The sequence below is a fragment of the Balaenoptera ricei genome, chromosome 19, assembly GCF_028023285.1.
Source record: "Balaenoptera ricei isolate mBalRic1 chromosome 19, mBalRic1.hap2, whole genome shotgun sequence".
NCBI lineage: Eukaryota > Metazoa > Chordata > Mammalia > Artiodactyla > Balaenopteridae > Balaenoptera > Balaenoptera ricei.
The window spans coordinates 58515006-58528279 of record NC_082657.1 but is presented as its reverse complement, the minus strand read 5'-3'; the positions used below and the strand labels follow the sequence as shown (position 1 = coordinate 58528279).

Sequence of the window (13274 nt, the reverse complement as noted above, 5' to 3'; positions counted from 1 at the left end):
TACTTGTTTGAAAATGGGGAAATGAAACAGATATAAATTTTTGAGAAGAGGCATGTAGTTAGACTTGAATAAAAGGTGTGAAAAAATGGATTTTAAAAGGCTGATGATGATTATATAAAATAAATCAGGCAACAGAATGGAGCAAGGTACCCTAAGTCTACATTTCAGTAGAAAGGTGAGATGGAGCAGTGCTTGATGGGGATGGATTTAGTATCAGCTTTCTGGTCCAGCTTCTGGGGATGCAGCTTGGCACCCATGGTTCGCAAAGTGTTGCAAAGGACTATTAAATGGAGTAAAATAAATTTAATCCCAAGGCCATAAGACTCCTTAGCACCTGTTTGCATAGGTGGGCATAAAGGGGAGATACAGAGTTCTTGGATGTGGGGAGACCTCTAACCATGGTATACATCCAGAACTCTGAGAAATATTTAGGACCTGCTGTAAATTGTCCTCAGGTGTGACTTACATTCATGACACAATCAAAGCAGAGTCCTGGTTGAGTGGTTTTCATGATTTGGTCTAATGATCTATGTTGATTCCCTTTATGAAGAGCACATGGTCCCATTATCTATTTCTTCCATCCTGGGTTAAAGATATCCTTCTAAAGGCCCATTCTACCAATTTATAGGGGATATAAAAAAAGGAATTTCAGTAAAATGTACTTTCATTGGTTTTGATGAAAAGGGTTTGTGATGAAAATAGAATCTCTAACAAGCATTTCATAAATGACTTGTCTTTCAAACTTAATATAAAACAGAATAAAATACATCTCCAGAAGACCTCCTTGCTGCCTCACAGATTTAAAGTCCCCTGCTCTCAATCAACTCAAAAATCTCTACAGACGCAATCAAATATTTATCAGTGAAAATTGGTAAAACTGAGAAATTATTTATGGCCCAAATTTTGAAATAGTCATACATTGAAGGGGGAGGAAGAAAAAAAAAAAAAGGTTATGTTGGGAACTACACATTTCTCTCTAGAGCACATACTCCCAGACCCTCCCTGCTATCTAGAATTCAAAAATGGGAAGGAAATCACAGGTTTGAGGAAATGTGTTCACAGCTGGGTGTTTTACCCTTTTTTCAGAAACATTGAGAGATATGATGGAAAACCAGCTCCCAAATTCTAATAATTTAGCTACTTACCAACTAATTATTTTGCAGATAGATAAAATATGCATATGTCAAAACTTTGCCTAATACCTAGAGCTGCCTGCGTAGCTTTTTAGTGAATATGCAATTCTACGTGGCATGGCCTTCAACTGTGAAAAACCTCCCACGGGGGTAAATTCGCTGCAGCACCTTGCTTTTGATATCGTTACCCTTTAGTATACAGGTCTTCTTTCTTTAAAGAAATTCAAATTGTGATAAAATATGACAAAAAAGAAAATAAAGAGACAAATACTTGGTCTCCATTCACCATCCTGAATTGTAAGACAAAGTACTTTCGTGCCAACATGCCAGCTCTTCCGCCTTTTATAATAATTTTATATTTAAACTTAAATTTTCCCAACATTGTATTATGAAATTTCCAAACACGTAGGAAAGTTGAAAGAAGTTCACAGTGATCAACTGTGCTCATCACCTAGATTCCACCATTAACATTTTGCTCTACTTGCTTTGTCATATATCTATCCATTGATCCACCCCTCTAACCATCTTATTTCTTGGTACATTTCAAGGAATTAAACTTAGTTTTAATGATACTTTTAAAAAGTAATTTTCAGCAAGGACATTTCACTCCATGGAAGAGAATTCTCAGGTTGCACTCAGTAGCCCTGAGCATACTGGTTAAGAGTGCAGACTGTGAAATCTCAAAGAGGTGGCACAAAGCGTGCCTCTGCAGTTAAGTGTGTGACTTCAGACAGGTTACACTGTCCCTCTGAGTCTCATTACCCTCATTTGGCACCTTTTTGGAAGATGATCCTTGTGGGGTTGTTATTATGAAAACTCAACATAATAGATGAAAAGTGCTTACACTTTACTGTGACAAATAAAGAATTTGTGATGATTTTTTCTACTCTTCTCTAATCCTGTGAGATCAAGGACTCTGTTTCCTTTGCCATTAAATCAGCCCCTTGCACAGTGCCTTGTAAATAGCAGAGGCTGCATATATACTTATTGATATGAATTGGGTTAAATTTCAGAGGTTTTCCCTCCTGGGATGAAACAAGTACTTATTATTGGAGACAGGCAAGTGCAGTGGCTTCAAAGGCACGAGGCATAAGAAAGTTAGTTGAGGAAACGAGTTGGGAGCAGGGGATGAGACAAAGAGAAAAATCTGGCCTGCAAAGCAACAGTGTTTATATCAAGTTTAGTGATAGAGCAGAATTCATCAGTGCCCAGTCCCAGGCCCTTGCACCTCACCTTTCCAGTGCACACCGGCCGCCATGATGCCTAAAGGCTCTCGCGCAAGCCTCAGAAGGCCATCGTGCCTGTGCACAGAACACAGGGCATGATGGATGTGCTGGGGAGTTTAGACTTCTGGGAGCAGCCCTCAACCAGGATAGGGCTGGTATATTAATACCCCAGCTCCCTCCTCCGTGGACAGGATAACCCTAAGAGTGTGTCTTACACCATTTTCTAGCCTTTCTCTGTGGGATTACAGTCCAGTCACCCACAGTGGTAAACAGGCCTCTCAACTGGCTGTTTCCCCTTTCCTGCTTCACTCCCTTACCAGTATTACTGGTATAGAAATTACCTGCATTTGAATTCTTGTCTCAGGGAACCCAAAGTAAGACAACTGTCTTTATGCCCACAGAATCTCTTCTTCAAATGGCATTCTACACTGAAATCTGATATGTAATATTTATAAGATTAGAGCTGCCTGACTCGCAGAGTCTGGGTGGATGGGAGCGGCGACGTGTGGAGGCCAGAGCCCTGCCTCCTGGGTCTCTTTTCCCTTCTCCCAGCCTCCCCAGCACTCAGTGAAGACTCCTATATCTTCTCACAGCATGACAGAGCCTTGCTTGTCAGCTACAGGCAGAGTTGATTAGGATATGATATAAGATATAAAGAGAAGAATAAGAGGAATGAATAAAAACAAGCAGAGACAAAGAGGAAAATATGTTCCTTCAAAGGCCTAAGAAGCATGGACAAACACATAATTTTTGCAAGGCAGTGCAGTTATTCTGTAAAAGCCATCGGGAGGTTTGGGAGGCTTTCACACCATTATGATGTTAGTAGACTACTGCACTTAGAAAAGCTGTTGTTTGTAGAGAACCCAGGTTGAAACCCAGGGTTGAACCCAGGTGGGCAGTACATAGGGGCTAAGGAGAGAGAAGTCTTCAGCTTGAAAAACAAATTGTGTTCTGAGGCTGTAACAAGAAACCATGCAGAAGAATGTCCTTAGTTAGCTGCATACTTATTGATCCATTATGTATCGCAAGGAAAGAGCCTTGTGAAAACTCCCTAAATATACTGAGGGGGGACAAATGTATGGGGTTGGAGGAAGCTTTAGGATGACCACACAATTTATTGTCCAAAGCTGGACAAGTTTAAGGGGAAAGGTGGTGTTCATAATAATTATGCCAGGACAACCAAATTTCCAGGCAAGTGAGATGTGATAATTCACCCTTGTTGTAAACTAATTAATAGAATTGAAATTCCAATACTGAAAGTATTATAGTTTAGTGGTAGGCAGGGGAGGAGAAAGTATTTTAGGTCAGACCTCCGTAAACTTGAGTGTGCATCAGAATCACCTGGGATCTCCTAAAAAATGCTGGTGCTTGGTCTTCACCCCCTGACCAACCGAGTCAATTTCTGAGGGTGGAGAGTGGCATCTGTATTTTAACTGCCCCAGGTGATTCTGATGCACAGCGAGGGCTGAAAACACCAAGCGTACATGAAGGAGACCTGCAGAACAAGGGTGCAACTTGTGTCTCAAACTGTCTGGGGGCAGAGTCTTGCAGACTTGAGGACTCTGGCCCCTTGGCGAGTTCTACCCTTGGCTTCAGGGAAACCTACACAAAGGCCATGACAGAGGCTAGGGCTGTCCAAAGGGCCAGGGCACGTCAGCCGTACCACTGTCCTCTCAGAACAGCGCCGCTTCCCTTTGCATCATATCCTGGAACCCTGGCAAGATTTTGCATCTTTGGTACAGTGATAGTTTAAAATCATAAATATGGTTATTATCAGGATATCGGATTATTAATGCTTCTAATTTCCAATAGAAACAGATTTCTAAGAGTCCAAGTCACACTAACGTCTTGCCCAGGTCACTATAAAACCTTCCTCTTGGCTGTTTCTTTGTGTCCACTCCTCCCTACCACTCTGCTCCCACAGATCATTCCCTACAAGGCAGCCAGAGGGACCTTTCAAAAGGTCCAGACACACACACACATACACACCTGGGAGACTTTCCAGTGGTTTCTGGCTGCATGCACGATGAAAATCCTATTCATCACCATGGTCTCCAAGACCCACGTGACAGGCCCACTTCTCTGACTTCAACTCTTATCACTCTTTTCCTTGTTCACTACATTGCAGCCAACCAGGCATTTTGCTAGTCAAATCCACCTCATTCTTTCGCACCTCCAGGCCTTTGCACACGCAGTTCCCTCTGCCAAGAATATGGTTTTCCCGATCTCCCCTTGGCTATCCCTTTCTCATTCTTCCCGCCCCCACTCAAACGTCAGGGACACGACCCAGCTGCTCCCAGTCATTTGCGTCGAGATGCCCTCCTCCCTCTACACCCTGGTCCTGCCATTTACTCTTCTTCACATCACCCCGTGTCTGTTACTCACAGCATTTGTTATCCTCTGCAGTTTTCTCATTTCTTTACTCATTGAAAAAAACTATCTCCCCACTAGAACACAAGCTCTATAACAATAGGGGCTTGTATGCTTGTTCACACCTCCGCTAAACCGATCTCAATCTTGGAGTCTGGCATATAACAGGTGCTCCTTGTTGATTCAGTGAATAGATAAACAATCCAATAGCACCAGCCATTCAGATCATCCACTCAGCTAACCACCATTGTTCAAATTCCGAGATCATTGAAAAATACGAACTGGTTAAAATTCGATTCTCCATGTCGGCTTTCCTATGGGGAGAGGATGTGCTGACCAGGCAACAGCAGTATTTCTGCCTATTTAACAGTGACTATTTCTTCCTGGAAAAGTTGTTTCTCTGATTCATTTGACAGTCTTTCTGGATCTGGTTAGTATGGTTTAGTTTCTTTGATCTAGTTTTGTTTTTAGAGAGCTGACCCAGTGGTGCTCCTGGACCTACACATTTGAAAACTAGGATCTAAATAAAAGGACACATATCATCATCCTGGTATACTAAGGGGACTTACCTGGCTGATGGCCTGGGCATCATTTACAAAAGCAGTGAGTCTATTTCTTAACCAATGACATCCTCATATCACAACTCTTACATCATTATCTACCATGTAGATCTCAAAATCATGACAAAGGTGTTGTTGTGTTTTTTTTTTTTTTTGTAAATTCCCTTTTTCATGACCTTTGACATTCTTTTCTTGGCAAAAACTTTTGGCCTCTTACCATAGAGGATCTGAGGCCAATTCCTGCTGGTCGCCAAGCCAGTCAGAGTCAGCTTGTCTCGTGTATGCTCATCTCGCAATAAAAACATGGTTTAGCAGTTTTCTTTTGTCTGACTTACCTTGCCAACATCTCTTGGGAAAGGTTGTCGCTGATTCTCTGGAATTAAAATGGGAGATACCACAATGGACCTCTTTTGTCTTGGGACAGGAGAAGTTCTTTCAAATTTAAATATATCCTAAAAGAGAAAAAACAAATCAATTGACTAAAATCCCCCACGGTGAAGATGTATCAGTCTGCTCTGAGATATGGCTCCTTTGTTGTGAAAGCATACAGCTGTTTGGACATTGTTAATTTTATTCTATCAAACCTCATTAGCGTTAGCAAGTACATCATTAGAATTATACTAAAGCTGACATTGTGATTCACAATGACTATCATTAAGCTGTTTAATCCCATCTTCTGAATCATTCTATTCACAATGTCAGTCTTTTTTCATACATCCTTCCATGCTTGTGTATTCCCATTCTTAATCTGTCAAGTGAGGAGATTACTTGGCTGGTCACTAACCCACAGAACTCGCTGGATACAAGTGACTCTCCTCACGGCCAAATGCAAGGTCCTCACAATCACAAATGAATAGGGATGAGGGGGAATCACAGAATTCCAAACACAATGTTCCATAATGTCAGGCATTATGGAGACTCTTAGTCAATGTTCTGTCAAAGTCTGTTTGCTATTATTAGTGGGTCCACTACTGGAACTCACTCCCCACGCAGTATGTCCCAAACTGCAATCACTGGAACAGCACTGTGAGAATTTCTGTCTTATCTGTAATTCACCTTTTTAATTAAATAAATGGATGCAAAAAGGGAAACTCTGTGTCATTATTTTAAATATAGTACCAGTATGGCTTCTCATAAAAAGTACGAAAACATAAAAATAAACAATGAGATCAATGATGTTATTAAATTTGAGCTGGAAACTTAGGTGGGTGGAAAGTTTCATCTTTTGGAAAGGGAGATAAGAAAAGGTTACAGGGGTGTTAAAGGGTTGTTAGCACTGAGCTGAGACTTTCTCCTTGACCCAATCAGAGGACTGAAAGAGAATTAAAAATGGGATATCATTTTCAATATATAAACCAATCACATTCAATACCACACACTAGAATTATCTGAGGTACCACCAAAAGCAAGCATCTCAAACTCTGGACAATAAGTTCCTATGAAAATCATGTGGCAAATTATATTTAAACACCATCACTGACCCATGCTCCATAAAAGTGTGTGCATGTACATGTATATATGTTATAGGACAGTGATATAGTTTTATACATATATAATTGTTTTATTTTTATTATTTTTAAAAATATTTACTTATTTATTTGGCTGCAGCGGGTCTTAGTTGTGGCACATGGGATCTTTAGTTGCGGCATGAGGCATCTTTAGCTGCAGCATGCGGGATTTAGTCCCCTGACCAGGGATCGAACCCAGACCACCCGCACTGGGAGCACAGAGTCTTAACGACTGGACCACCAGGGAAGTCCCAATATATAATAATTTCAAAGGAAACTCTATATAAGAAAAGTCAAGTAGGAAACAAGACCAGAGAAGGCTATGAAAATGTATATAAATAGTCTTTCTCTTGATTTTGGTCAGATTGTAAACTGATGTTATTCTTGTGGAAAGTAATCAGGCAGTATTTATTTATCAAGAACCTTACAAGTGTACATATCCCTTCACTCCGTAAGTTCACTCCTACGAGTACATCCAAATGCTAAATTCAGAAGAGGAAAAAACTGAAAGCAGGAAGATGTTTAGTGAGACATTATTTAAAAAGAGCAAAAATGGCAAACCACCTGAATGTTCAATTGCAGGAGAAGGTTAAATTTGGGTCCATCAGCAGGAGACACTCTTAGGCAGTCACCAATAAGGCAGCTGTGAAGACCGTGTTCTAACCACTATGATCATCATTTGACTGCTTCCACAATCACAACCACAAACTATTATAATAACAACAATTTATTAAACATGTGTTGGGCCATGTGCTAGGCACTTTACATGTGTCTTTGCTAATATTTGCAATAAACTTCTCAAGTAAATCCTAGCCCTCCTTAACCAATGAGGAATGTTAAGCTCTGAGAGGTTATATAAATTGCTGCAATTCACCTAGTTAGCTGAGAGAATATGTAAGATAATATGTGTAGGAAAATACAAAATACCATATTGGTTGCCCTCTACTTTATATAAACTATACTGAACATAGAAGAATAATATTCAAAACCTCAATGAATAAGTCCAAATAAAAGACTGCTTGGGGACTTCCCTGGTGGCACAGTGGTTAAGAATCTGCCTGCTAATGCAAGGGACATGGGTTCGAGCCCTGGTCCGGGAAGATCCCACATGCCATGGAGCAACTAAGCCTGTGCGCCACAACTACTGAAGCCCATGTGCCTAGAGCCTGTTCTCCGCAACAAGAGAAGCCACCACAATGAGAAGCCCGTGGACCGCATCGAAGAGTAGCCCCCGCTCGCCGCAACTAGAGAAAGCCCACATGCAGTAACGAAGACCCACAGCAGCCAAAAATAAAATATAAATAAATTAATTAATTAAAAAAAAAAAGACTGCTTGGTTTCTAAGAAGAGCAAAGACTCAATATTCAAGCAAAGACAGAAGACTGGAGTGTGTAAAAGACAGTGAAAAGAAAGAATCAGAAGCGTTAAAATGACAAAAAACCAACCAACAGGGGCTTCCCTGGTGGTGCAGTGGTTGAGAGTCTGCCTGCCACTGCAGGGGACACGGGTTTGAGCCCTGGTCCAGAAGGATCCCACATGCCGCAGAGCAGCTAGGCCTGTGTGCCACAACTGCTGAGCTTGCACTCTGGAGCCCATGAGCCACAACTACTGAGCCCATGTGTCACAACTGCTGAAGCCTGTGCGCCTAGAGCCCGTGCTCTGCAATGGGAGAAGCCACTGCAATGAGACACCTGCGCACCACAACGAGGAGGGGCCCCAGCTCACTGCAACTAGAGAAAGCCCGCACAGCAATGGAGACCCAACATAGCCAAAAATAAATAAATAAGATAAATTAAAAAAAAAAAAAAACCCAACCAACACACCAGCCAAATAAATAAATAAATAACCCAACCCCAACCATGTAGAAAACAGCAGAGAAAGAAAGAGAGAATGGGACAGTGAGAAGACAATGAAAAACAGGGTGGATTACATCCGTAAAACACTGATGTATAACATCTGTAAAGATTCTGTTGGCTTATTAGGGAATATGAAAAGAACAGAAAACATGTAAAATACGTGCAATATACGAATCTTATTTACAATAAAAAAAAATCTTGAAGCTTGTATAAGGGAAAGTCTAGGAAAGCACTTTGAAAAGATTTAAAGTCCTATGCAAATGTAAGGGATTGGTGATTCTGCTCTATAATAGAGCAAAAGTAGGTTTCCATTCATTATGACGATATATGTGAACATGTATGTAAAGTAATGAAAAGCATACTCACTGTCAGTAACAAACATTCCATTGTTTGCAGTACAGAACTTATTTGTGTTTGCAAGCCTGTGAATGGGTGACAGGTGACCAGAGTTCCTGAGTCCCCATTTCTACCTCTGGTGTCCTCCCAGCTTACCAGCTACTGAAGCCCACATTGCCAATCCATTTCCTTCACCCTCATATTCCAGCAGCCTGGTAAGAAGGACACCTGTGTAAACCCCTGGCTCTACAGTACCTTGGAAGAGAAGCAGGAGGCTCTGAGTCTCAGGATAGGAAACGGCATCTGGAAGGGAGGGGGTGGAGGTAGAGTGACCAACTGTAGAGAGGCCTCCATGTGCATAGGACTCTCTGAGCCCACCATGGTGGGCAGGACTGGGGCATCCTTTTTCTTCCAACTCAAAGTTTTTTGTGTTACAATGGCAGGGACCTCAATAAAAAATTGGTCCATGAGTGTGATTCTATGTCTGTGGCTCCACTTCTGTCTTTTGTGATTTATGTGTGTATCTATTAACTACGTGTTTGTGGACAGATGTCTACCTTTGGTCAGGTCTGTGGTAATGAGTTTGTCTTTGTGCTCTGAAGCCAAGTGCTTCTCTGTGACTGGGGCCATGGAGGAGCCATAGCATCTAATTTGACTGACAAATACCATATGCACATCTAGGCATGTGTGTGTGTGTTTGTATCTGTCAATCTATCACGTGAAGCCTTTGAATGCACCAGGATGTGGCCGTAACCTCAAGGTAAGACAAGATAGAAGCAGTGAGGTTTAAAAGTATGTGACTAATTCAAGAGATGTTTACAGAAGAAGAGACCGAGGTGTGGGAAAGAACAGAGCATCAGGCTAAAGAAGAAGCTGTGTGAGGACTCCCTGTCTTCTGGTGTTGCCATTGCCAAGTGAGAAGTAAAATATTGCCTGCTATTATCAGTAAAGAAAGGATCTAGCCAGCACATTACAGCTGCCTGGACGGTGCAGCCCGAGGAAACTCTGGATGAGAAAACACAGGATGCTGGCCCCAGATAGCTGAGGAGGTGCGTATCGAAGGAATGATTTCAGTGAACCCAGACTCTTGCATCTTCCCCTACATAGAAAAGTGCTAAATTCCTTAACTTGAGATATCTAGTTTTCTTTTATTAACAGTAACCTTTTGTTCCGACTACCCGGTGTTGTTGAAAAACCTCCTCTGTATCCTGGCTTCCCCCCCTTCCTCCTCTGAACAGTTTTCTCAGCCTATATCTGAGATGCTGTCTCTGGGCTTGAAGTCCTACGAATGTTCACCATATAAAACATAACTTTCAACTTTTAAGTTGGGCATCTTTTTTTTTCAGCTGACACAAGATAGTGGGTAAATAGGAAAAAGGCAGTTCTGGGCACAGATGATGGGTGTTGTGACTTCGAGGGCAGCCAACATAGTTTTCTAGAGGGTGTACAAGAAGTTGCATTCAGGAGGGAGAGATGAATGAGGACAAGAAATGTCACGATCGCCCACGTACAAGAGGAGCTAGACGTGACGGAGGAGCTGACGCCACCCAGATGATGTGGACAGGGAAAAGGGAGGAACTCAATCATCCAGTGAGCTTCTAGAAGGCCAGCAAAGGCCACAGGAAGGTTAGCTGGCAAAAGGAAGAAAACCAAAAGGACAAAGAGATGAGGATTTCAAAAAGGAGAGCTTGCACGGCCGTATCACACAACTCAGGCGTCCCCTCCAGCAGGCCGAACACTACGAGGAGGCTGTTGGGTTGACGATGAGCAGGTAATTGATGACTTCGGGAAGACAGCTTTAAGAGTGCGTTAGGGTCCAGGGTCAGAGGAACCAAAGAGAAGTGAGGGCTTTGGTGAGGAAGGAAAGAACTTGGAAGAAGTTGGAAGTCTGTCAGCTCAAGGGGAGACCAGGAAGGTGCTGGGCTGAGAGGCGGGGGTCAGAGGAAGGCAGCCATAGTGTTGGGTGAAGGAAGACACAGAGGGAGGCGACCCCAGAGGGAGGCGGATGTCTGCAGGAGGTGGGAAGGGAGTGGTCAGCAGCACGACCGGCCCCAGAGAGGAGACAGGGAGGGGTTTCAGGGGAATTTCTCGTCTGCAAAGGACGGTAACCCTCCTGCGCTCTTGGTTATCAGAATGAAATGAGAAACAGCACCTGCAGGTGGTCTGCACCCTCCAAAGAGCAGCACAAAAGTGAAGGATGGTCTTATTCATACCAGGACAGCGGATGTGAGGAAATTAAGACAAGCCACTCGGTGCCTTTTAGGAGTGAGTTATTCAGCTGTGGGTGGCCTGAGGCCAGATCTTAAACAGACACTTGCAGACACGCAGCAATCTCCAGATTTCTAGACTACTGGACACATGCGCACTGACATCAAAGTTCTCTCTCACCAAACACAAACACTCATGCACTCGTGCACGTGTACACACTCAGAATCCATCTGATAGGGTCACACGCATACACTGACACACACACACTCATTAACAGATGCACATGCAACAGACACACATCACAGGCCTAGACCCAAGGACACATACAACACACCTTCCCCCTGCAAACCAACACAGTTCCCTCAGCCACAAGAACACACACACAGACACACACACACACACACGCGCGCGCACACACACACAGACACACGTGCACACACACACGCACACACACACGGGGCGTGCAGAGGAAAGTGCGCGACTAGCCATGCGCCTTCAGTCGGTGACCAATGATCCATCCACGTCTTTGAGCCTGGAAAAGCCGGAGGCTTGCAGGAGCCTCATGCAATCTTGCTTAAGTCAAAGGGCAGAACTCTGTCCTCTGGCAGACTCACTCATGCGGCGTTTTACTACAGGGAATTGTCACCCTTACATAAATATCTCTCGTCTCCCATGGGCTGACTGGGGCCTGTGTCTTTCTGTCGAAGGGTATTGGGGTTTACAACCTCATTTGCTTTCCTCCCTGATTCTCAATCTCAGGAGAAATTGGCAGTGCATTAAAACAAGTTTCATGCTACCTGGGGGTGTCACATCACACAGTCCCAAAGAGCACCTTGGAAATAATGAGGAGGCCCCCGTGACTGTGAGGGACAGGGGAGGGGTTGGGGGTGGGAGGGGAGGATGGGGGCCAAGGGAAGGAGGAAGGCAGAAAGGATGAAGAACATGACAAGGAGAGAAAGAGTGGATTTATTTTCATTCATTCATTTCTTCAAAAACTATCTGTGGATCCCTTCCTTCCTGCCAGGAGTAATTCTCGGCATCTGGGATAGTGCAGTGCCCGAGAGACAGAAGCTCCCTGCCCTCATGCAGCTCACATTCTAGAGGGAGGAGACAGACAGTGAACACGGTCCAGGAGAACAGATAGGCAGGGAGGGCTGACTGTGCACAGAGGAGGGGAGGCCGGGACGGGCCCCCTGGGAAGGCAGCCTTGGAGGATGAAGGAAGCAAGGAAGGCACCCTGTGGCGGGACGAGGGGCCACCAGCAGCAGGAACAGACCCTGGCAAGTGTGAGCTGCAGGGAGGCCTGGCCTGGAAGAGCAGGGGAGACAGTCCAGGGAGCTGGTAAAGGGAATTCAGATCCTGGATGGCCAGCCACGTAGACTGCAGAGAGCACTTGGGCTTTTACTCTGCGGGAGATGTGAGTCATGGGAAGGTGCTTTGTTTGTTTATTTCTTTTTGTGGGAGGGTTTTAAGCTGAAGAATGACATGAACCCGCTTACAATTATATATATATCTATACACACACACACACACACACGCACGCATATATTTCATGTTGGCTGCCGTGTGAAGAATAGATTTTAAGGGTTAAAGTAAAGAAATGTTTATCTGTTGGGTTTCTTCCTTTTTCCAACCCTGTCTTCACAGAGCACTGAGATTCCTCCTAAAATGCAAATCTAAGCTTTTGATCTGGGGAAAAGGGGAGCTGGGGGTCAACTTTCCCTGGCTGGAGTCCCTCTACCCTCGTTCCCTCCCACAGTATTTTTAATGTATTATCTAGGTACAATTTAAGTACCGTTACATTCATCCATCTTAAGAGTGCAATGCAACGATTATCAGGAAGTTTACAGAGTTGTGTGATCATCACCACAAACTAATTTTAGAACATTTCCATCAGCCTCCAAAGAAACCTCATGCGCATATGCTCACTCCCCCGCGTTCTAAGCCCCAGCCGCTGGCAACCATGAATCTACTTCCTGTCTGTACGCATTTGCCTTCTCCAGACATGTCATAAAAGGGAATCACAGTATGTTTTCACAGTATTTTCATGGACTCCGCCTCCACTTCATAGTTGCTT

The 13274-nt window shown here is 43.6% G+C and overlaps 1 protein-coding gene across 1 annotated transcript in view; it reads right to left on the bottom strand.

The window, feature by feature from the left end:
* CDH13 (cadherin 13) overlaps positions 1-13274 on the bottom strand; it is a 1051470-nt gene that overhangs the window by 583688 nt on the left and 454508 nt on the right. Inside the window, exon 4 of the mRNA XM_059904794.1 lies at positions 5625-5741. Within this exon, the coding sequence (XP_059760777.1) occupies positions 5625-5741 (117 nt within the window). The remainder of the gene's footprint in view (positions 1-5624; positions 5742-13274) is intronic.